The 23,257-nt window shown below is 41.8% G+C and overlaps 1 protein-coding gene across 1 annotated transcript in view; it reads right to left on the reverse strand.

Annotated features, from left to right (window-relative positions):
- Window positions 1-274: 274 nt before the first annotated feature.
- The window catches only part of P3h2 (prolyl 3-hydroxylase 2), a 148,769-nt gene continuing 125,786 nt past the window's right edge, over window positions 275-23,257 (reverse strand). The window contains exons 9-15 of the mRNA XM_051191244.1: window positions 16,963-17,090; window positions 16,316-16,411; window positions 15,390-15,540; window positions 14,461-14,578; window positions 13,538-13,613; window positions 10,481-10,621; window positions 275-1,679 (exon numbers count right to left, since the gene is read on the reverse strand). Coding sequence (XP_051047201.1) covers window positions 1,587-1,679; window positions 10,481-10,621; window positions 13,538-13,613; window positions 14,461-14,578; window positions 15,390-15,540; window positions 16,316-16,411; window positions 16,963-17,090 — 803 coding nt within the window. The 3' untranslated portion in view covers window positions 275-1,586. The remainder of the gene's footprint in view (window positions 1,680-10,480; window positions 10,622-13,537; window positions 13,614-14,460; window positions 14,579-15,389; window positions 15,541-16,315; window positions 16,412-16,962; window positions 17,091-23,257) is intronic.

Raw genomic sequence — 23,257 nt, forward strand, 5'->3', positions numbered from 1 at the left:
AGGTTACACTAGTAGGTATGGCCTTCCTTTGGCTAGACTTGCCACAGGTTCCCAGAGGCTAGGATAAGGCTTGAGGCCAAGCACTGCCTTTGCAGTAAACCCCTAAGTCTTTGAGCACTCTGGATTAACATTAAGTTGCTAGGCAGCTCTGTTCTTTCCAAAGCAAGTGGTCTGCTTTCTTGCAGCCCACTGTCTGCCAACAAAATTGTCATGGCCCACAGCTCCCGGGTTGTTGTGGATCATTACAAACCACCATTGGAAGGTAAGATGGACATTTGTGAGAAGACACATGCTGCAACACAGCTCGCTTTATTAAACAACTCAGACACAGCATGCCTTTGTAAACTGACAGTAGTTCTGGCTCCAGGCTACCCAGCAGAGGCAGAGAGGAGCAGCCTGTGAGGAGGGTTTCCGATTTTTCACCAGCAGCAGCCCCTCTCCAGTAGCTGAGCAATAGCACCTGAAGCAGGGTGAGCCTGTGCTGCTGGAGCCTCTGTGTGGCTGTTTAAGGACAACTTGGAGGCTGCCCCTTACAGAGCACTTTGCAAGGGAATCAAAACTTCTGTTGAAAATACTAGTCCTTGCCAGCAGCAGTGACACACACACACACACACACACACACACACACACACACACACACACACACACACCTTTAATCTTCAATTGCAGTACTCGGGAAGCAGAGGCAGGTGGATCTTCATGAGTTTGAGGCCAACCTGGTCTGCAAAGGGAGTTCCAGGACAGCCACGTTTACACAGAGAAACCCTGTCTCAAAAAACTAAACAGAAAGAAAGGAAGAAAGAAAGAAAGGAGAGAACATAGAAGGGAGGGAGGGAAAGGAAGGAAAGAAGGAAGGAAGGAAGGAAGGAAGGAAGGAAGGAAGGAAGGAAGGAAGGAAGGAAATACCAGTCCTCATAGTCCTGGCAAGGGAGTCCCATGTTACAGTCCCTTATTATCCCAGTGGTGGCTTTTTCAAGTCTGAAAGATGCTGCGGCTTCTGATTCTGGGGGCCATGCATATTCTGTCAGGGGCACCCCAGACTCAAGCCAAGCATTCTGTGAAGAGGCTGTATTCTCAGCCATCAGCATCATGAGATGCTGGAAAGGTAATAAGCCAGAGGCCTGAGACTAATTCACATACCTGGGCACATTCTAGCTGAGGGGTTGCTACGAAGCGGCCAATCATGTTGAGATTCTGAATGTGCAACAAATTAATCATGTATGTGTATAGTGTATGTGTATAGTGTGTGTGTGTGTGTGTGTGTGTGTGTGTGTGTGTGTGTGTGTGTGAGTATCTGTGTCATGTTTGGGAATTTGTGTAGTGTGTGGGTGGCATATGTGTATTTCTGAAATATATCTATATTGTACATTTACCTGTGTGGAATATTTGTTTGGGTATGTGACTGGGTTCTGAATGATGAATGAAAGAAAACCAAGGACCCAAGGAAGAGCAAAGAGAGTTAGGAACAGAAGGGAGAATCTAGCAACTCATAGTATCCTGTTAATTTATACCCGGGTTCTGTACAAAAATAAAAAGGTTCTTATAAGATTAACAATTTAAATAAATATCTGATAGAACACTCTTTTCTATAGCTCATCTTTGGGATTAATATTCAGTCCATGCTTCCCATGCTGTTCTTGATCCAAGATGGCAATCACTTCATCAGCCTGTATCCGCTCCTGTAAAAAGACAATTGACACATTTCGGGTATAAACGTAATAACCAGGCCAACAGCAGATGCTTCCCCAACACTTCCAGCCAGCCATCTGTGCACAGTCAGGGAAAGCTTACTTCATCCAAACTGGTGCACTCTCCATACATCCCCATGTCCTACACAATTACCTTCCGAGATGGTTCCTGATGAAGCCTCATCCGATTACTGGCTTTCTGCCCTTTCTCTCTCATGGTCCCACTACTATTTCCCATTCAATTCAGTCTTTAGACTGAGCTCACCATTTTATCCCTGCAGACCCGTCATACTCTTCTACAAGACTTCTATTTCTCAGAAAAGGCTATTATGACTCCGCACTTGCCTTAAAAGCCTGGCCCTGGTCTCCTGCATTTGATACACCTCTTGGCCCTGGCTATTTTGTGTCCTGTTTATGTTCCTATCTCTTCATGGAACATGGCTGTAGGCTTGATTTAGGCCAGAGTTTCTCAGTCATGGCATTACTGACATGTTAGGGTGTGTGGTGTGTGTGTGTGTGTGTGCATAGGATTTTCATGTGTTCTGCAGATGTTAACATCCCTGCAAGATGTCCCCACATTGTGAGAACTATGAATATGTCTAACATTGTGAAACGTCTCCTAAATAGCTATGTGCTACATCGTAAGAAAACTTGTTCAGATCCTTCTTGGCAAGTGCTCTAGAATAAGTGCTCTAGAAGGTTCCAAACAAGTGTCACTCCTCATTCAGGTTCCTGGTGGACATTCTCCCTCAAGGCAAACTTCAACACTGTCCTATGTGAGGCTCACAACTCCAGCTGGTGGCAGGTTCTGTTTTCTTGGTGGGCTGTCAGGTATTAAAATATTCATACCTCTCAATCCCCTCCAGTTATTCTGTGTCCTGCCTCTCTGCTCACTTTATACCACAACTCTAGATTACCCCACAGTCCCTGAGTGTTCATACTCAAAACAGTTACATAGCTCTAACCTGGAAAAAAACACTCCCCTGGATGCTCCAGATGCTCCCAGCATAGCCTGTATTTCCTTTACCCCATAGTAGTACAGTGTGGGGCCAGTGGGTCTTCCTCTAAACGTGACACTGGCAAACTTCCATGTCATTTACCATTGCCATTCATCTAATCTAAGCCCACATGTTGGCTGACATCATCTTTTCTTTCCAGTCATTCCCTAGGCCTAGGGAGCTTCCACAGGTGAGGAGACAGACAGTGGGCACAATGGCTTCTTATAGCTAGAATAAAATCCATGTGCTTTAATACGAAATACAAAACGTGGGCCCTGTCTCCCTTGTATCCTTACATCCATGTGAATCTTACATTCATAAAACCTTCTGCTCTAGCTGCTCTGACTTTTTTTTCTTTGTGGGTTGTGTTCTCTGTTTGATTCCTTGGTGCTAGGAATTGGACCCAGGAGCTCACCCATGCAAGGTGTGTGCTCTGAGACAGACCTTTTCCCCAGCCATGTTTGTTTCTTGACTACCCTTCTCCAAACTTCTTCTTATCTCTGGCCTTTTGCAAGTTGTCCTCTGCCTGGAATACTTCTCCCTGTGTGGTCCTTTTCATTGGTTCATGCTGCGACTCGGGTTGTAGCTTTCATGTCACAAGTTTGAAAACATCATAGTTGGTCTACCATCTACTGTTAAGTCAGTTGTTGTATCCTGCTTTCAATATGTCACTTATTGCTGTTGGAAAAAAACCCCTTCCAATCATTTCCTTTTTATTTCCTTTGCTTATTTGTTGTCTCCTTTCTTCTTTTAGAGTATAGGTCAGGAGAGTGGAGAATCTTGATTTCTGGATCACTGATATATTCTCAGTGCCCATAAAAGCTACAACCTCTTGTGAAGGGCTCTACTATCTTAAAGAACTATTTATGTAGATGAAGGACTAAAATGCATCTCCCTAGAGAATCCCATCTTTTGCAGCTTATTTCCAACCCTGCCTCCCAAATTAAACCTTTCCTCTGTGACTCTTCATGTCCCTAAGTCATCATTTGCTGTAGACAATTCTTTCATACCTTGAATAGTACTTTTGTTATAAATTTATTTATTTATTATGTATACAGTGTTCTGCCTGCATGTATGCCTGCAGGCCAGAAGAGGATATCAATCTCATTAAAGATGTTTGTGAGCTACCATGTAGTTTCTGGGAATTGAAATCTGGTCTACTGGAAAAAGAGCCAGTGCTCTTAACCTCTGAGCCATCTCTACAGCTCCATTTTTTCCCTTAATTTTTTAAAATTAATTTACTTATTTGGTTTTCTTGTTTGTTTTTGTTTTGAAGACAGGATTTCTCTGTGTAACTTTGGAGCCTATCCTGGAATTTGATCTGTAAAGCAGGCTGGTCTAAAACTCAAAGAGATCCACCTGCCCTTCTGCCTCTAGAGTGCTGGGATTAAATGTGTGCACCAATACTGTCTGACTTGCCTAGTGTTTTAATAACTGTTATTATCTCCCTAGTTTGACACTGAGTTCCATGAAATTAAGGGTTGTGCCTCATCCAATTTCTATTCCTCAAGGGCAGTCCCTAGGCCAGTTTACAGATATTCTGATTTGAAAACAAAGCTCTTGGTGGGCCTGTTTCTGGCCTGCCTTCTTTCTGGTGCCCTCAGGACTAAGAACTGAGGTGAGGACTGCATGCAGAGGAGTCTGTCTTAGCAGACCAACTTATCTGGAGTCTGCCAGAATTCTGGTCCAGCCTCCAACCATAGGAGGAGTCCAACCAACACTCACTAGAATAGGAGAGCCATCAGAGTATTGAAACTGCTTGCACCCACCAGAAGGGAACCTTGATCCTGTACCCACCAGAAGAGGGAGAGACCCTACCAGTACATACTGGAAGAAGAGATGGGTACTCAACAACAGAAAGATCAACATGATGTCACCAGAATCTAGGGACTCCACACCAGCAAGACTTGAACATCCCAACACAGATGAAGCAGAAGAGAACAACCCTAAAAACAACTTTATGATGATAATAGATATCCTCAAAGTGGTAATGAGAAAATCCCTTAAAGGAATGGAAGACAAAATTTAAGAAATGGAGGAAAAGACAAACCAACAATTACAAGAAACAATTCAAACAGTGCAAGGCTTGAAAGCTGAAATAGAGACAATTTAAAAAAAAATCTGAGGGAATGCTGGACATAGAAAAGTTAGGCAAATGATGAGGAACTATAGATGCAAGCATAACCAACAAATACAAGAGATGGAAGAGAGAATCTCAGGCATTGAAGATACACTAGGAGAAATATATTCATCAACCAAAGAAAATCTTAAGTCCAAAAAATCTCTGACAGAAAATATCCAGGAATATGGGGCACAGTGAAAAGGCCAAACCTAAGATAATAGTATAGAAGAAGGTGAAGAAACCCAACTCAAAGGTACAGAAAACATATTGAAAAAAAGCATAAAAGAAAACTTTCCCAACCTAAAGAAAGGCATGCCAATGAAAGTACAAGAAGCTTACAGAACACCAAATAAGAGTGGACCACAAAAGAAATCAAAACACCAAATATACAGAATAAAGAAAGAATATTAAGAGAAGCAAAGGGAAAAGGTCAAGTAACATATAAAGACAAACATGTCAGAATTACACCTGACTTTTATATGGGAACACTGAAGGCCAGAAGGTCCTGGATAGATATTCTGCCACACAATAGAAGAAGGATCAATGCCTAACTCTTTTTATGAGGTTACAATTACCTTGGTACCCAAGGCACACAAAGACACAACAAAGAAAGAGAACTACAGACCAATATCTCTCATGAACATTGATGCCAAAATACTCAATAAAATACTGGCAAATCAAATCCAAGAACACATCAGAGAAATCATCCACCATGACCAAGTAGGCTTCATCCCAGGGATGCAGAGATGGTTCAACATATGAAAATCCATCAATGTAATCCACCATATAAACAAACTGAAAAAGAAAAACCACAAGATCATCTCACTAGATGCTGAAAAAGCCTTTGACAAAATCCAGCACCCTTCATGATAAAGGTCTTAGAGAGACCATGAATAATAGGGACATATCTAAACATAATAAAAGCAATATACATCAAACTAAATGGAGAGAAACTCAATGTGGTTCCTCTAAAATCAGGAACAAGACAAGGCTACCCACTCTCTCTATATCTCTTCAATATTGTACTCGAAGTCCTAGCTAGAGCAATAAGACAACAAAAGGAGATCAAGGGGATACAAATTGGAAAGGAAGTCAAACTGTCACTATTTGCAGATGATATGATAGTTTACATAACTGACCCGAAAAATTCTACCAGGGAACTCCTACAGCTGATAAACACCTTCAGCAAAGTGCCAGGATACAAGATTAACTCAAAAAATCAGTAGCCTTAATATATACAGATTATAAAGGGGCTGAGAAAGAAATCAGAGAAACATTACCCTTTAATAGCCACAAACAACATATAATATCTTGGGGTAACGCTTACCAAACAAGTGAAAGACCTATATTATAAGAACTTTTGAGTCTTTAAAGAAAGACATTAAAGAAGATACCAGAAAATGGAAAGATCTCCCATGTTTTGGATAGGTAGGATAAACATAGTAAAAATGGCAATCTTGTCTAAAGCAATCTTAAACATAGTAAAAATGGCAATCTTGTCTAAAGCAATGTACAGATTCAATGCAATCCCCATCAAAATTGTGGCACAATTCTTCACAGACCTTGAAAGAACAATCCTCAACTTTACATGGAAAAAACAAAAGACCCAGGGTAGCCAAAATAACCCTGTACAATAAAAGAACTTTGGAGGTATCACCATCCCTGACTTCAAACTCTGTTATACTGCTATAGTCCTGAAAACAGCTTGGTGTTGGCACAAAAAATAGACAGGTAGACCAATGGAATCAAATTGAAAACCCTGATATTAACCCACACATCTACAGACACCTGATTTTTGACAAAGAAGCTAAATTTATACAATGGAAAAAAGAAAGCATCTTCAACAAATGGTACTGGCATAACTGGTGAAAATAATCCATATATATCACCATGAACAAAACTTAAGTCCAAATGGATCAAAGACCTCAACATAAACTTAGTCACACTGAACTTCTTAGAAGAGAAAGTGGGAGGTACCCTTGAACTAATTGGTACAGGAGACCACTTCCTGAACATAACTCCAGTAGCACAGACACTGGGATCAGCAATTAATAAATGGGACCTCCTGAAACTGAAAAGCTTCTGTAAGGCAAAGGACACAGTCAACAAGACAAAATGGCAGCCCACAGAATGGGAAAAGATATTCACCAACCCCACATCTAACAGAGGGCTGGTTTTCAAAATATACAAAGAATTAAAGAAGCTAGTTACTAAAACACCAAATGATCCAATTTAAAAGTGGGGCACAGAACTAAATAGAGAATTCTCAATAGAGGAGGAATCTAAAATGGCTGAAAAACTCTTAATAAAATGCTTAACATTCTTAGCCATCAGGGAAATGCAAATCAAAACAATTCTGATAGACCATCTTACTCCTGTCAGAATGGCTAAAATCAAAAACAGCACAGTATATGTTGGAGAGGATGTGGAGAAAGGGCAAGTCTCCTTCACTGCTGGTGGGAGTGCAAACTTGTGTGGCCACTTTGGAAATCAGTATGGCATTTCCTCAGGAAAATGGAAATCAGTCAAAACAAGATCCAGTAATTCCACTCTTAGGCATACACCCAAAAGGTGCACATTCATACACAAGGACATCTGTTCAACTATGTTCATAGAAGCATTATTTGTAATAACCAGAACCTGGAAGCAACCTATATGCCCCTTAACTGAAGAACGGATGGGGAAAATGTGGTACATTACACAATGGAGCACTACTCAGAGGATAAACACAATGGAATCCTGAAATTGATGGAACTAGAAGAAACTATCCTGAGTGAGGTAACCCAATTACAAAAAGACAAACATAATATGTATTCATTCACTCACATATGGATTTTAGACATAGAGCAAAGGATCACCAGCCTACAGTTCACACTGCTAGCAAAGCTAGGAAACAAAGACAACCCTAAGGGAGACACGAATGGTTCCCTGGAGAGGGGAAAAGGGACAAGATCTCCTGAGCAAATTGGGAGCATGGAGGGAGGGGAGGAGGGAGTTGGGAGAAAGAGAAGGGGAGAAGAGGAGGGGAGAGGTGGATATGAGGAAGATTGAGACAGGGAAAGAATTGAGGAGAACAAGAAAAGAGACACCATAATAGAGGGAACCATTATAAGTTTAAGGAGAAATTTGGCACTAGGAAAATGCCCAGAGATCTACAAGGATGAACCCAACTAAAATCTAAGCGATAGTGGAGAGCTACCTTTAATGCCCTTCCACCATAAAGAGATTGACAACTATATGCCATCCTAGAGCCTTCATCTAGTAGCTGTTGGAAGCAGAAGCAGATGCCCACAGCTAAACACTAGCCGAACTCCTGGAATCCAGTTACAGAGTGGGAGAATGAAGAGCAAAGGGGTTAAGATGAGCAAAGGCTGGAGAAACCCACAGAATCAGCTGACCTGAACAAAGGGGAGCTCATGTACCCCAGTCTGATAGCTGAGAAACCAGCATAGTATCGACCCAGACCCCCTGAATGTGGGTGTTAGTTAGGAGGACTGGGTAGTCTATTGGTCCTCTAGTAATGGATCAGTATTTACCCCTACTGTATAAATGGACTTTGGAAGCCCATACCACATAGAGGGATGCTTTCTCAGCTTGGACACATGGGGGAGGGCCTAGGCCCTGCTCCAAATGATATGACAGATTTTGAAGACTCACCATGGAAGGCCTCACCCTCCCTGGGTAACAGAAAGGGGATAGGATGGGGGTTGGTGGTGGTGATAGGGGAGGATGGGAGGGTAAGGGAACTGGGATTGACATGTATAACAACCTTGTTTCAAATTTAAATTTAAAAAGAGAGAAAAAAGAGCGACAGAAAAGAAAACTCTTTCCATGAAGGAGCTCATCATTAATAATGATGGAACACAGGGCAACTAAAAGGAACAAACACACAAACTAATAGAAAACTACAGTTACATCTGAAAACTCAGTGCTTAGCAAGCTAACATACGTGAAATTCTCACATTTGATGGGCACTAGAAACAATAAGCATATGCTTCTCTTAAAGGACAAGGGACCCAGTATTGGGATGGATTCTCCAAGGCATCTGACATTTCTGTGTGTATATGACTGAATACTTGTTGATGATCAGGAGCTTTATTTGTTTATTTACTATTTCTCAAGACAGGAGTTCTTTGTATATACCTGACTTTCTTGGAACTCACTCTGTAGACCAGGCTGGCCTTGAATTTAGAGATCCACCTGCCTCTGAGTCACAAGTGCTGGGATTAAAGGCATATGCCACAACCACCCATTCAGATGCATACATACAAACATACATATATACATTAACTCACTGTTTTGGGACAGGCTTTCTTTGTTCACGTATCTAGTCTAAGTCGGGTTTAAGCCAGAGATTCACAAACTTTATAACATTAGAACCATCTGGGGAGTTTTAAACTGCTGGCACTGAGATAGCTCCCTACATAATTAGATCTGAAAATCTGAAGGTAGGAATTAGACTTTAGTGTTTTATAGATTCCTGGGACTCGCAGCAGAGAAAATTTGCCATTAGCAACACCAAGAGGCTCTTGCCATTTCCTACAGTGGCCACTAGATGTCGCTACAGCCTGTAGTGTGGAGAAGTTTCTTAGTACTTTTCCAAGAGGCAGGGACACTAATGTTGAGGTAAATTGAATAGAAGGGAGCAGAGCACTCAGCTTGCATTAATGATTTCAGTATATGCTACAATGCATTGCGAGGGTCTGATGGAAATAAAATAACACCAAATTAATACTAAAAATTGGGGGAGGGGGCTGATTTTGCCACAATTTGTTGTTTGGACTTTGAGACGGTGGAGTGGTACTGGCATTTTGTAGATTAAAAATTCAAGGAAAGAGTGAAGGGGATGAAGGAGGCTGCTGAGCGCCCCAGGAAGTTTCCCGGGCTCTGCGGGGTTCTCTCCATCAGGGCCTGTCCTTGCCGTCCTGTGCCAGGCTGTCATAGTCTTGTGTCTGAGATAATGCAAGCTGTCCTGAAGGTCCCACTGCAGGACTCCTTCCCCAGCTGCAGAACCTCCTTGTCCTTGTGGTCCGGGTTTCTCCTGCTCACCTCTGCTCCCGAAAGCCCTGCCTAGGCAGCAAAAACGTGCTTCCAGAGTGTGGGCAAAAGGAAAGTGAGATCCTGATTATGGAAAGGGGGCTATTTCTAAACTGCTACTGCTGAAACGGGATTCAGTTTCCAAATGTAATATGGCATCGTTTTAAGATTAGAACTTCAGAGGCTGGGAGACCACCTCTTGCAGAGGATGGGTGTCGTTTAGTTCTCAGCTGCCCTGTCTGGTGGCTCACTCTTACTCCAGGGAGTTATGTGTCCTCATCAGAACTCCACCAGCACTCAGACATGCAGAAACTCACACACATACACATAATCAAAAACTAAGTGAATCCTTCACTGGGTTTAGCGCACATCTTTAAGTCTTGCACTTGGGAGGCAGAGGCTGGATCTGTGTGAGTTCAAAGCCAGCCTGGTCTACACAGTGAATTCAAGGACAATGCTACAATGAGAGTTCCTGTCTCAACAGCCTCCCTCCTCCCCAGATGTCACTGCAGAAGTCACTACAGGCTCAACCCCTCTCCTCTCCAGATGTCAATGCAGATGTCACCCCAGGCTTGAGAACAAAGCAAAGGATTTTCCAAGGAGCAGGGCTGCCTTTTGGGTAGCTGCGAACTCACCACTTCTCTGTAAAGAGGGTCTAGGGTGAACCACAGTGCCACAGCACAGCGCTGGCCTTTGGTGACCGCCTTCACCCCATGAGGGTTCTCTCCCCCAGATGAGAAGCTGATCATTCGTCCACACTTTGGTTTAATAGAGGCCTGGCAACAAAATGAAAATTAGGTTTTCAATTCCCATACCACAGGTCCTTAAGTCATTCTGTCTGTGAGATGACTTATTTGTGTTAAATTTTGAAGCAAGGAACGATAGGATCTTAGTGTTGGAGAAAACATAGATTGCCTTATTTTTTACCTGTAAAATATAAATAGTTTCAAAATAATTTACCTTATATACTAAAAACATTTAGCAACATGAATGGTACATCCTATGCACATAGGAATCACATGGCATGTATACTGGTGATAACATGACCACTCAAGAGCACAGACCTGCCACTTCAATGCACCACCATACCCTGTGGTACTATCAGTTCGTTGGTTCTTAAGGTGGGTGTGCATTTTAGCATCTGTGAAATCAGAAGGAAACCTAGGCCACAGTTACAGGTTTGGACACCCTCTTAATCCTCTGCCCGTACACCTATGGCTTATGTAGTTGTCACAACATGACGATTTGAATTCATTTCCTTTATGTTATTCCTGTGCAGGAGTCATACAGGTGTCACTTGGCTACTTCTGGTGATGAGACCACACCAGCCCTTGGGATGGCCTACTCATGGCTTCAGAGATATGAAATGACTGATTGAATAATTCGAAGCTTGCACACTACTAAGCCCTTCACTGATTTTTGGCAGGACAGTATGAAGGAACACACTGAGGGCACTGGGCAAGAGAGCAAGCATAGGCAACAGAGTGTTAGGGGCCGTGGTCCTGCGTCTTAAGGGGGGTGGAGAGGGACTAGAGACCATTTTGTACCCTTTAGGAAACAATGAAAGCGTATTTATCCCATTGAGCCTGAACAGGTACAGCCCATGCACAATAGTAGCCCTGGCCATTGTGGATGTGGGAAGATGAGTGCATTCTACATCTATGAGACCCTTTCTTTCTAACCTTCTCAGGAGTATATCTGGATGTTTTTAAAGTCTCTGGATGCTACACAGATTTACTCTGGTTCTGTGACTGTGTGTAGGAAGCCAGAAGTAGGGGAAAATCGAAATTGAGACTCCCCCCCCACTTCTGTGTGTGGGGGTGGGGTCATGCAATGTGTGCAGGTGTCCCTAGAGGCATAGGTCCCCTATAGCTGGTCTTAGAGGAAGTTGTGAGCCACCTGGGAACCAAAGTCTGTGTCTTTCAGTATCCAGTGTGGAAAGAAAACAAGGTAATCTGCCCACTTCTGCGATTTCAAGAAGTCTGTTATATAAAAGGAGATAAATGGGAATTTTTTGAGAATTCCTAACCTGATCATTTTAATTACCTACAAAAGCCCTAAGAGTCTGCTACATGAATGAACATGAAGTGCTATTCAGCTTTTCTGTTAAACGCTTATCCTTTTTTCATTCGGTTTTTGGTGGGAAGCAGATTCTGGGTTTTGTGGGATGCCTCAGTAATTAGAACTGTAGAACTGCAAAATGAGAATGTCCCCGCTTTCACCCACAGAAGCAGCAGGAAAGCACTTAACTTAGACTCCTCAAACATTGGGACTGAGCTATAGTACTCCAGTCCCTGCACCATCAATCATTGGACACTTCCAAATGTGGCCACTAGATGGAGTAGAGGCAAAGGAATCTTCAACCATCTGACTCCCCCCCCCCGCCCCAAATGATTTAAGAAGTGACCATTTTTCTTCTTCAGTTTCCATGTTTTCAAAGCTTGGGAATAAAATGTTTTCCATGCATAGTTCTTCTAAAAGTGAGAATCCTTTAGAGGTATTTAAACTCCAGTCCAAATCATTAATCTTGGTTTATTTTTCTCAACTTAGGAAACCCCAAACCTCTCATTTCTTTTTCTTTTCAAACAAAAAATGAGGCTACATGTTGGTTTAAACATACACCATTGTATTCAATTTCATGAACTATTTTAAATTATAACCACGCTTCTATGTACTATCCCCACAATCCTCATTTAAGCCAATGGCATATAGCTTGGGATATATGTGTGGTGTTCCCTGAATGACCATGTATATTTCGCTATGGAAAAAAAAATGTGCAAGCTAAGACTGAATGTACAAAACATGTGGGGAGTTTTGAAAATTGCTTATATAATGCCAACATTTTGAAGTTCATTGTGCACATGTCCTGACTACTTAGATTTTTCAGGAAGAAAGATGCCTCATAATCAATTTATAATTCATAAGTTATTCATTTGAGATTTAGTGTTCTCATGGTATGCTAGATCTTTGCCTTAAAGATCACAAGAGTCTAACTATAAGGTCTGTAAGTGCTAAGGAGGTTGCTGTATGACTGTGACTTTTGATTTAAATGTTTGTGAGTATAAATACCCATTTGGGGGTGAAATGTCATGGCTTGTACTTAATTATATACACCAGCTTGTATGCATACACATTTGGAGGTTCACACTCAATCTAAGCACACTGGTTACTTGGAGCCGTTGACTTGAACTAGACCTAAGGACTTTAGGAACCAATGCTTAAAGGTTCCCATCAGAGCATTGACAGAGGCCCAGAACCTAAGCCAGTGGTTCTCAACCTGTGGGGTGTGACCCCTTTGGCGGTCACAGATCAGACATTGCATTATGATTCATAACAGTAGCAAAAATTATAGTTATGTGTAGCAAGGAAATAATTTTATTCAGGAGTCACCACAACATGAGGAACTGTACACAGAGATCACATGTTAGGAAGGTTGAGAACCACTTTGATTCCAAATCCAACATCATTTATAGAATGTGAGCAAATCCTTAAAAAAAAATCCCTCTTTCTCAATTTGCTTTAAAACAGTCATATCATATATGCTAAACACTTGTATTATTTATAAATCACAGGATCCTCTTTACTTCCTATATTCTTTAGCCCAGAAGTATTTGAAACTTACCAACCTGCAAGATGTTGGGAAGATGGCAATATTGAAACAAAGATAACTTTTCAGGCAGCAGCTTACTTACAGTCACGGTTTTCGCATCCATTTCGGTGAAGATGAACTCTCCTCCTTCAAAGTCGTCATTCATATACAGGAGCGCACTATAAGGAAAGGGGGAACCACTGAAATGACAATGTAGCTCTCAATGGCACCACTGTAAACTATCCAAGACTACTGTTGAAAGGCCGGTAAGTTGCCTTTGACACTGACCCACCAAGCCCTTGGAATTAAGCTCAGGGATAGCCTGGCTTAAGTTCCTGATGCTTACTGATTCCGCTCACACGTGGTTTTAGTCTCATTTCAAATGCACTTTACATTGTAAATGCCTAATCAGGATTTATTTCATATAGCCCTCTAACCTCATCCCAGAGGATGGAGTTTTCCTTCTTTAGCTTAGTTAATGAATTGCATGTGACCTAGCCTGGCCATGCAGACAGGGGCTACTCTCTAAATGTCTTGAATCAAATAAAATATAGCAACAACTGATGTGTTATACAAAGTGACTACATACTAAGATACGTTGTTGCATGCTAGGATATCTTCTCTTGATGTACTAACCTATCTCCTCATACAATACAACAGTATTCCCTTTTGAGTTTCTATTTTACTAATGGGAAAAATACAGACATAGTTTTTGGAGATTGTGAATAATGCACGTGTGTGATAAGGTGCTATGTACATTGGGTGACCATGCCCTTGCGCTCTCAGAGTGGGAAACACACACAAAATGATATGCCTTAGTGACTCACACTCGCTTATAAATCGAGTGCCTACTTCGAAGGAGGTAACCTGTTCACGACGCTTAAGACAAAAGTAAGAAGACTGGTCCCAGGGCCATGGCTGCTGTTGCAGGTGACTCCTAGAGATCTCTACTTTCCAGAGTTGAACAAGGTTGCAAAGCAAAGCAGCTTCTGCCTTCCACAAAAGCTTGACCAGAAGTGGCCCTACCTATAGTCCCGGAAAGTGTAAGCAGGAGGCTCCTTCCAGCATTCATTAACTTCCGGATCCAAAAGGCAGTTGTCTGCATGAATTGGGTGACTGAGGTCATTTCTTCTATCCTGCTGCCCTGCCGGAAGAAGTAGCAAGAATGAGAGCAGAAGAGCAAAGAGAGCAGAGGAGACCAACACGCAACACCTAGAGGCATACTTTAACTGCCTTCTTCGGTCCTTGGCAAAGCTGCAGACAGGGAAGGCAGTGAGTGTGGTTACAGAAGGAACACCGCCAAGACAGTCCTGTGGTTGAACATAAACTGGACGTGACGCTCTGGCCAAGCCACACTGTCCTTTCTGCTATAAAGGAGGGGATGCATACCCCTGGATAAATCCCATGCATTTTATGGGTTGAGTTTCATGTATGGTAGCAAAAGCCCTCAGCAGGAATCGAGATGGAAACCAAAGGTTTTGACTCATTCTGACTCTCCACAAGTGTAAAGTACTCTGACATATATTTCTTCCCACCCCCAGTCGGGTGAGTGGAAGAGAAAACCAAAAACTGACAGTAAGCAGCCGTGAGGGGCGCTTGCCTCTCCGAATGCTCTGTGGTGAGCCCCTCACTGTCCGCCCCTCCGCTCTCTGCTTGCAGACATAACTGTACTTTCCAGCCGCCTGGGTCTCTGAGACACAGACAAGAAAAGCATTCTTTTCCCCGCCTGTCCTAGCCATTACAAGAAATGGATTTGAAGACAGAAAATGTACAGATGAGAATCTGACAGAACTTTAGGAGTCAAAGGGGAAAAAAGAAAAGAGTAAGTGTTGTTTTAGAAGTCTGGCGCTCTCATACATTATCACTGTAGAACATAACAGACCTTTGCTGTGGACTGTTTGCTTCCCTGGGGCATTCTGGGAAGAAGGGGACAAGTTCAGGGTCTGGAAACCTACCAGACAGGGCTGTTCTGCAGACCATGTGTGTATAGGAAAAATACAGGGTTGAGTTCAGCATGAAATAGGATTCCACAATCTTCCGAGCTTTCTCGCTGACGTCATAGAACAAGCGTGCACTCTTCAGTGGCACTCGGCCTTCATAGCCAAACTGAGAAAACAAAACGCTGAGGACATTACAGACCATGGGGCTGACTGGAGGGCTGGAAACAAACAAGCTCTAGGGTTCATGAAGAGAATAGAGACTGGCTATCTCTGCACTAACTAAAATGAATAATAAATACCGCATGTTTGTGGGTTCAGATATAATGGTAAGCCACTGAAACAACTCTTCCTATGGCAGAGGGAAAGTCAGAAGCTAATTTCTCTCCCCCCACCTCTTCTACAATAAATATATCCTTCACTCGCATCTCCTAATACTTCTTCTTTTTGCTTTTTGTTTTGTTTTGTTTTTCGAGACAGGGATTGTGTGTATTGCTTTGGAGCCTATCCTGGAACTAGCTCTATAGACCAGGCTGGCCCCGAGTGCTGGGATTGAAGGCATGGGCCACCAAAACCCAATACTTCTCATACTTCTTGAGAAGAATTACTGACTTAGGAATGTTTTCATCACTAGCTCATGAGCCCCTTGAAGACAGTGGTTGCAAAGTTTTTGGTGATATAAGCTTGGGAACCATGAAGCTTGTTAAATGGATGCCCATATGAAGGGAATCACCAGAGACAGGGAAGTGGCTGGGGGTGTGGTTCAGAGGCAGAGTGTCTGCTGAGAATGTCCCCTCAGCACAAACGACAAAACCACCGAGTCTCCATTCCAGTGTTCCTTCTGAACTCTTCTTCCTGAATCTGCCATTTACAAAGGTCTCCCCACCCCACCCCCTGCTCCACCATCCACAGGAACCCAAACTTAAAGGGCGCAAAGGATTTACTTTGAGTGCTTTCAAGACAGTTGCTCCTTCAAACTTTTCATTGGGTGTATGGGGCGATGTTTTCCCTCGGTATCCATCACCAACCAGCATGATTCCCTGAGGACAAAATGCATTCAAAGGCTCTTTTAGTGACAAGCCACAATGCACCAGGACTCCCTTTCTGCTTTGGCTTCCAAAAGCTGAGAAGTCAAATCAACACTCAGCACCATTTAACCCCAGGGTTCAGGTATAACCAATTCTAACTAATGGGACTATTTTTGTTCATCTTCATTATAAAATTCTACTTTTAAAGAATAGACATTTAATAAGCAGTATTCATATATTGGCCAATCACTGGTTAAAATAGAGGGATTTCTCCAGCAACTTCTAAGGGAGGCAGGTCAGCTGCTGAATGGCTACCATGTTAAGAACTAAGTCAGTGGGAGTTTCAGATCATTCCAACCTAATAGCTATGAACACACATCCATGGTTATTGTCTTTCGCCTAAGTAAGTAAATTCTAATTCCCTAAAGCTGCCCTGCACTCCTCCAGGACAATGCCCTCAAGGTTGAAGACAGACAGACTGGCAAAGGGGCTTTTATCCTTTACACCATTGCCTCCAGGCTCTAGTTGGGCTAGCATGGAGGACTCCCCTTCCCAATGCTCACACTGGCCACGCTGTGTAGCTCCCGGCACTGCTCTTCTGACAAGACGTTGTCTAGAAGAACACGCTGAGTCCCATTCAGCTGTTCTGAGTTGTAGACAAAGGTGATGTTCTCATAGAGCAGCGGGCCACCTGGAGGGACAAAGCAGAGCATCTTCCCTGCTGCTACCACCCTCTAAAAGGATGCACAGAAATCAGTCTATAGTAGACAATCCTAGAGATGCAGAATCCACAGGAACACAGAAACACAAGACAAATCACACATACAAAGATTAACACATATCAGGTCTCAAACCCGGGAACAAACTGCTAACTGAGGTGCCTATTAACATGGCAAAGCAGACCCTGTCAGTCAGTCTCTCAGCCTAACCAGTACCTGGCATACCCTGTCCCTGACCCTGAACTCTCTAATGCAAGGGACTTGGCTCTGTTGTCTACATTGATGCTTCATATAACTTAATGCCAAAAATTATGAGATGGAATGGGAGCAGGAATGTGAAAGAAACTGCAGCCAAGTCAGCACTATTAATGGAAAAGATTGATATTATTTTTGCTTAAAATACAATACCAGATTCCACACGACAAGTCTCCCAGATGACTGGGAAAGGTTCTTTAGGGCTAGCTAAGCATACCTTACAGTATCTTGTCACCTAGTGCTGGCTTTTTATCACAAATTTTTATCTTGAAGCTACTTTGAACTTTTAGTCAATCTGTAAATTTTAGTTTTCATCTGGCCTTACTGCATTATTAATAAGCCTATCAGTTTGATTTATTGTTAATATTAAAACATTCAATCAAGCAATCAGTGGGAATTGGCCTTGTACCTCATCAAGATAAATGTCTAAGGCAGGACTCAGCTAAAAGATAGTTATTCAGCTTTCTTAGTCATCACATACCTTTATTTTAAAAATTTATTATCAAGACTTAGAAATGTAGATTTTTTTTTTGATTCTGAGACAATAAATCCACAGAGCCCTAGTTTTCAGAATCACATCTTTTGGATAAGAAGAAAAATAAGTTGTTTGCTTTTACAATTTGATGTTTCTTAAAACTTGTCTTAAAGTTCTTGAAAATTACTGAATTGGATAGACTCTCAAGACCTCTTGAAACTTGAAATGTGTGAATAGGCTTTATGAGTTCCCAGACAGTTATATACTAGGAAGTAATTTTCAGATTTATGTCACCACAACTCCTCCCCTCTATACTCCTGCCCTCCTCTCTCCTCCTCTCCTCTCGCCTCTTTTTTTTTTTTTTTTCCTTCCTCATGGCAGACTCTAAGACAGTCCTCACTGCCTTCTAGATCTCTGATCTCTGTCCTCATGTGAGGTTGGCTTGCTAACTGTTTCTGAGTCACAGAATACAACAAAGGAGATGGGAGGTCACCAGAGACTGTGACTTCTCTGTGGCTCACTGGCCCAGTTCACTGCCAGCATGTGTGCTTTGATTAGGCAAGTAGTTCTATCACTACTGATTTAGCAAGGAACAGAGGGCATCCTCTGGCTGAGAAGTAGCCAGAACTGCACAGCCATCGCTCATCAGTTCTCCAGAAAATGAGTTCTGCCGTCTGAACTGGAAGTATTTCCCAGTTTTGCTAGCTAATTTTATGCCAACTTGACATAAAGATACAGTCATTTTGGGAAAAGTGAACCTCAATTGAGAAAATGCTCCCACCAGATTGGCCTATGCACAAACCTTAGTGCATTTGTTTTGACTGATGATTGGTGTGGGACAGTGAAACTCATTGTGGACATGCTACCCCAGGGCTGGTAGTCCTGGTTGCTATAAGAGAGCAGTCGGTGTAAGCTATGGCAAGCATGCCCGGAGGCAACACTCTGTAGGGTCCTGCCCTGCTGTAGGTGGCATGGAGGTCTTTGTGCTCATAGAAAAGCACTGGAGGGACCTGGAATGTTAAACACAGGGGCCTGTTCTTGAAAACAGGCAATGCATGGCCATTTATCTTTCCAGAATGCTGGGATGGGGCGTGTTTGAAAACCTGGTGAACTTTGCATTATTGTGTGGTAGGAGAAGATAACAGACCCTCTCTCAGACCCTTATCATAGGCTTGTTTTGCTCAGTCTGTAGAACCTCTCTTTATGGACATTTTCATATGTAGTCAATCTATACAATCCATCTTTATGTACTTCACCAAGAGTTCCAATGTAGTCACATCTAATCTTTGTTTATCTTATTATGTTCAAGTATATTTAAGTAGACTTTATTGTGCACACTGAATTGAGATAATTATTGCCAGGAACATTTTCACCAAATTGTGCTGTGCTTAAATATACCTAAAATAAACTATGCGGGGCTCAGGCTCCCAAAGTTTGAATGAACACTTGCTCTTAGTTGTGTTGAACTGAACTGTCTTCTTGCCTCCTGTGGACCATTACCACACTGGCCATGGTGATCATAGAGATCCCCAAACTCTGATTGAGTGGCTGCCCCATCTCTTTCCCATGGTGGGTGGTGATATGGAATTACAAGATGATATAATATACCAGTTTCTCCACAAGTTACCTTTAGTCATGATGTTTTATCACAGCAACAGAGACCCTAACTAAGATACCAGTCAAGCCTCCACCTAGATGTTGGGATAAGCTTTGTTGGAGACTGGGATAAATGGCTTTATCCATGTTGTCTCCAGGTTCTGAACCTCAGAAAAGATGAGATAATAAATGGCTATGCTATAAGCAGATGAAACTAGGTAAAACAAAAATAGTGACTCCCCCTTTATAAGTCTTCTTCATATAGTTTGGAAAGCATGTTCCAATCCATGTAACCAATTTAAAGTCCTGGTCAAATTGAGGTAGAGCCCTTCAAACTCAGAAAATTGCATATTTACTATAACTTAGAAATGAAAAACACTCCCTTGTCAAGAAAGACAAAATTCACAGAAAAATATTTACTAATATAGAGTTCAAATAGAAATATAACATAGAGTTTAGTGAACTAGATTGGTTTCCATTATTCTCTCGGTGAAGCAATTTACTTAATCATAATAAGATTATTATTAAAGTATGAATTTCAGTGTCACTATGCTAAAACATTTAGGAAAAAATTCCTATCACCCAAGCTCAGCATGAGTGTTTGTTGTTGTCATTACTACTATTGAATTAGTTAGCTGTACTAGAAAACTATATCAGATGATGGTGTCAATGTTAACAAGCTTGCTTTGATTGGTATATTTAAAGCAGGCTTTGAGGTATTAACTGTATCCTAAGCTGTGGGACAAGCAACATTCAAACATTCACATACAAGCAGGGTGCTGCATGTGTGTTCTGAAATATGTAGAATGTAGGAAATTGGGAGTATTGGTATCTCAAATATGCTTTTCATGAGCTAATATAATTACTACAGAATGTATAGTTCAAAAAGTAAACAAAAGAAAGGGGTAAAAAAAAGAAACTTGCCTTTCATGAGGATACAACCAGTCCAAAGATGACTTACAGTAGCACAACTAGACAGGGGAAAATGTGAAAATTAAAATAAAAATGTAGTCCAATAGGTTGTGGTTCCTGGGCCCTGATTTGATGGCTGCTGCCAACTTTTAACTGCTGTGGAGGGAGATTTAGTCAAACAACTTAATTCTTCTCTCATTCATAAAGTATGTGCCTGGCTCTGTCTCCCTAGTTGCAACAAAGTTCATCTAGGCAACTGTGCCTTTGTGGTCTCTGTTTGAGGCTCATGGCAAGAGCAATGGATTTCCATAAATATCACATCTCACTAGGCATGGGTCGAGGTGCAAGCTAATAAGCCCTGCCATGAGAGCAACCCTTTAAGGTTATAAAGGACTTTATACTCCTCATCTCCTGAATAGTTACCATCATCCTTCAGAGATGACAACTGCAAGGCATAGAGGAAGTAAGGAGTGATGTTTATAGTATGCATCCTATCATAACCCATTCTGAAATCAAGCCTTCAGACTCCAAGTTCAACATTGTTTCTGCCTTGTCCCCAGTGACTCCAGAATCATTAATCAGTCTGATCTTTGGAAAATGGGGGTTAAAAGAATGGGTGACAGAGGTGTCTTCTGTGAGTCATCATGACTGTTACTTAGGCTGGAGTTACTTTGGGAGGTGGTCCCCAGCAACTGTGATGTGTGAATATTATTAAACACTAACCCAAGGAGTTGACGGACTCTTTGCAAGCAATAGGAAAGGTGTTTTATGGCACTTGCCCTCTGCCTTGTCCACCTTGGCATATGTTTTCTATCCAGCCCTGTGCAGTGTTCTGGGCCTGGTAATTTTATAGCTTACCCCAATGTCAGTCTGGGTCCCATTCAAGAGTCTGAGGGCACTGCCATTGTGGCAGAATAAGAAATGCATTTGCACTTTGTTACCAGTTCCTAGTTCAACACTACTAAACCACTTGATGCTTCCTGAATAATAGAAGTGTATTTTATTATTCATAGTCTTTGCCAAAAAAAAAATCACACTTGAGCTGATTATGCTAATGAAGTGCTTATTGAATTCAACCTGCAGCTTGGGGGATGGAGAAGGTGGAAATCAGGCTGTGTGAAGGTCTTGAACACCAGGTTTATACAAGACTGCAATGTTGGTGGGGGGAGGGCAGTGTGCAAAGAGACTACAGGAAGATCTCTGACCTGTGAATACTTCATCTGGTTCTTCATTTGCATCCTGCATGATACCTTTCATAGTCAACTGCTAAGCATGTTTCTGAGTTGTCTGAACACATCTGTCAAATTTACAAAATCCAAAGAAATCTTTTTGTTAATTAATTAACTTATTTATAAATGGTTTCATGAGACAGGGTTTCTCTGTGTAACAGCCCCAACTGCTGCCCTGGAACTCAGTAGACCAGGCTGGCCTTGAACTCTCACAGATCAGTCTACCTCTGCCTCCTGCCAGTGCTGGGATTTAAGGTGTGCACTACCATGCCCAGCTCAGACTCTGTTATGTTTAAGGCAGGGCCAGTCCTGGGACTAATCATCACAGATATTTATACCTTGTTTTGTCGTCAGGGCTTATACTTTAGTCTATGTTTTAGGTACAACTATGTGTAATCAGTGCAGTAGGTATAGAAGAAAACAAATTAATCAGGTTCTGAACATGACTGTAGGTTCAAGTGCTTGCCTGGTGTCACGTGAGACTTTGGAGAAGTGATTAAATGCGCTCTTAAGAAACTGCTACTATGGTTCGGAAGCTGGCCGCTGGAGGCAAGATGGTTTACATCTCAAATGGATAAGTGTTGGACAGCCGAAATCAGTCCCCATGAAGATTGTCTTTTATAACAGATTTCTTCTGGGGAATAGCAGAATTTGTGGTTTTTTTTTTTTTTCTTCAAAACTCTGCTTCAGCAAGATATGAAAAAAGGAAAAGGCTACAGAAGCTCATCTAATTCAGATTTGATGATGGAAGAGGGCCACCAGGAAACCCTCCAGGAAGAATGGGTCAAATCAGTTATCTTTAAGGCCCCAGCCCTCCTCCAGTGGCTGGTGGATGAGGAAGGTAAATGTCTGCTCTAAGAACATACACATGTGTAGAAGGAAGCCATCAAGAGGTAAAGAGCAGCTCACAGGACAGGATGGTGTATGTCTAAATAAGAACTGTTCTGTATCCTCACAGATGAATGAGGTCATGATGGGAATTCCCTCTACGGGATCTGGCCTGATTGACATGTAGTTCTATAAATGTAGATTTTTGTCTCCTTACTTTTTTTGGTACAGTTTACTAAAGTATTAATATAGGTTTAATAAGTATTTTTAGGTTGCTAACATGATTCTTCATCTTCATATGATTCAGCCCAAAAATACCTGATCTGGAAGAAATAAAGGCTACGTATTTTGTTCTGGCTTTTTGTTTGTTTGGTTGGTTTTAGTTTTTACTTTTTCAAAACAGAGTTTCTTTGTGTATCACTGGCCATCCTGGAACTTGCTTTGTAGACGAGGCTTAGCTTGAACTCAGTCTGCCTGCCTCTGCCTACCAAGTGCAGGGATTAAAGGTGTGCACCACCACCACCACCTGGCTACAGTGTATTTACTCTGTTAATGTTGCCTTTTTCAACTTCTTCACTGCAGTGCTGCTCAATGTTATCTTGCTCTCATTTACAAATAAACCACAATATAATTTTAAAAAAAAGAAATTGCTACTATTAAAATGAAGGCATGTAAATTTGCTTTTAAAATTATATATGCAGACAATAATGGCTGTTTAGAAGTACTACTAACATTGTCAACAGTACTCTTGCTAATGTATTTTATTACAACAATGCTTGGCTCTATGTAAAAATTGCTTTTGGCAGTACTCTGAAATTCCACTAATTCTGTTCTTCAGTTCATA

The sequence above is a fragment of the Phodopus roborovskii genome, unplaced genomic scaffold, assembly GCF_943737965.1.
Source record: "Phodopus roborovskii unplaced genomic scaffold, PHOROB, whole genome shotgun sequence".
Lineage (NCBI taxonomy): Eukaryota > Metazoa > Chordata > Mammalia > Rodentia > Cricetidae > Phodopus > Phodopus roborovskii.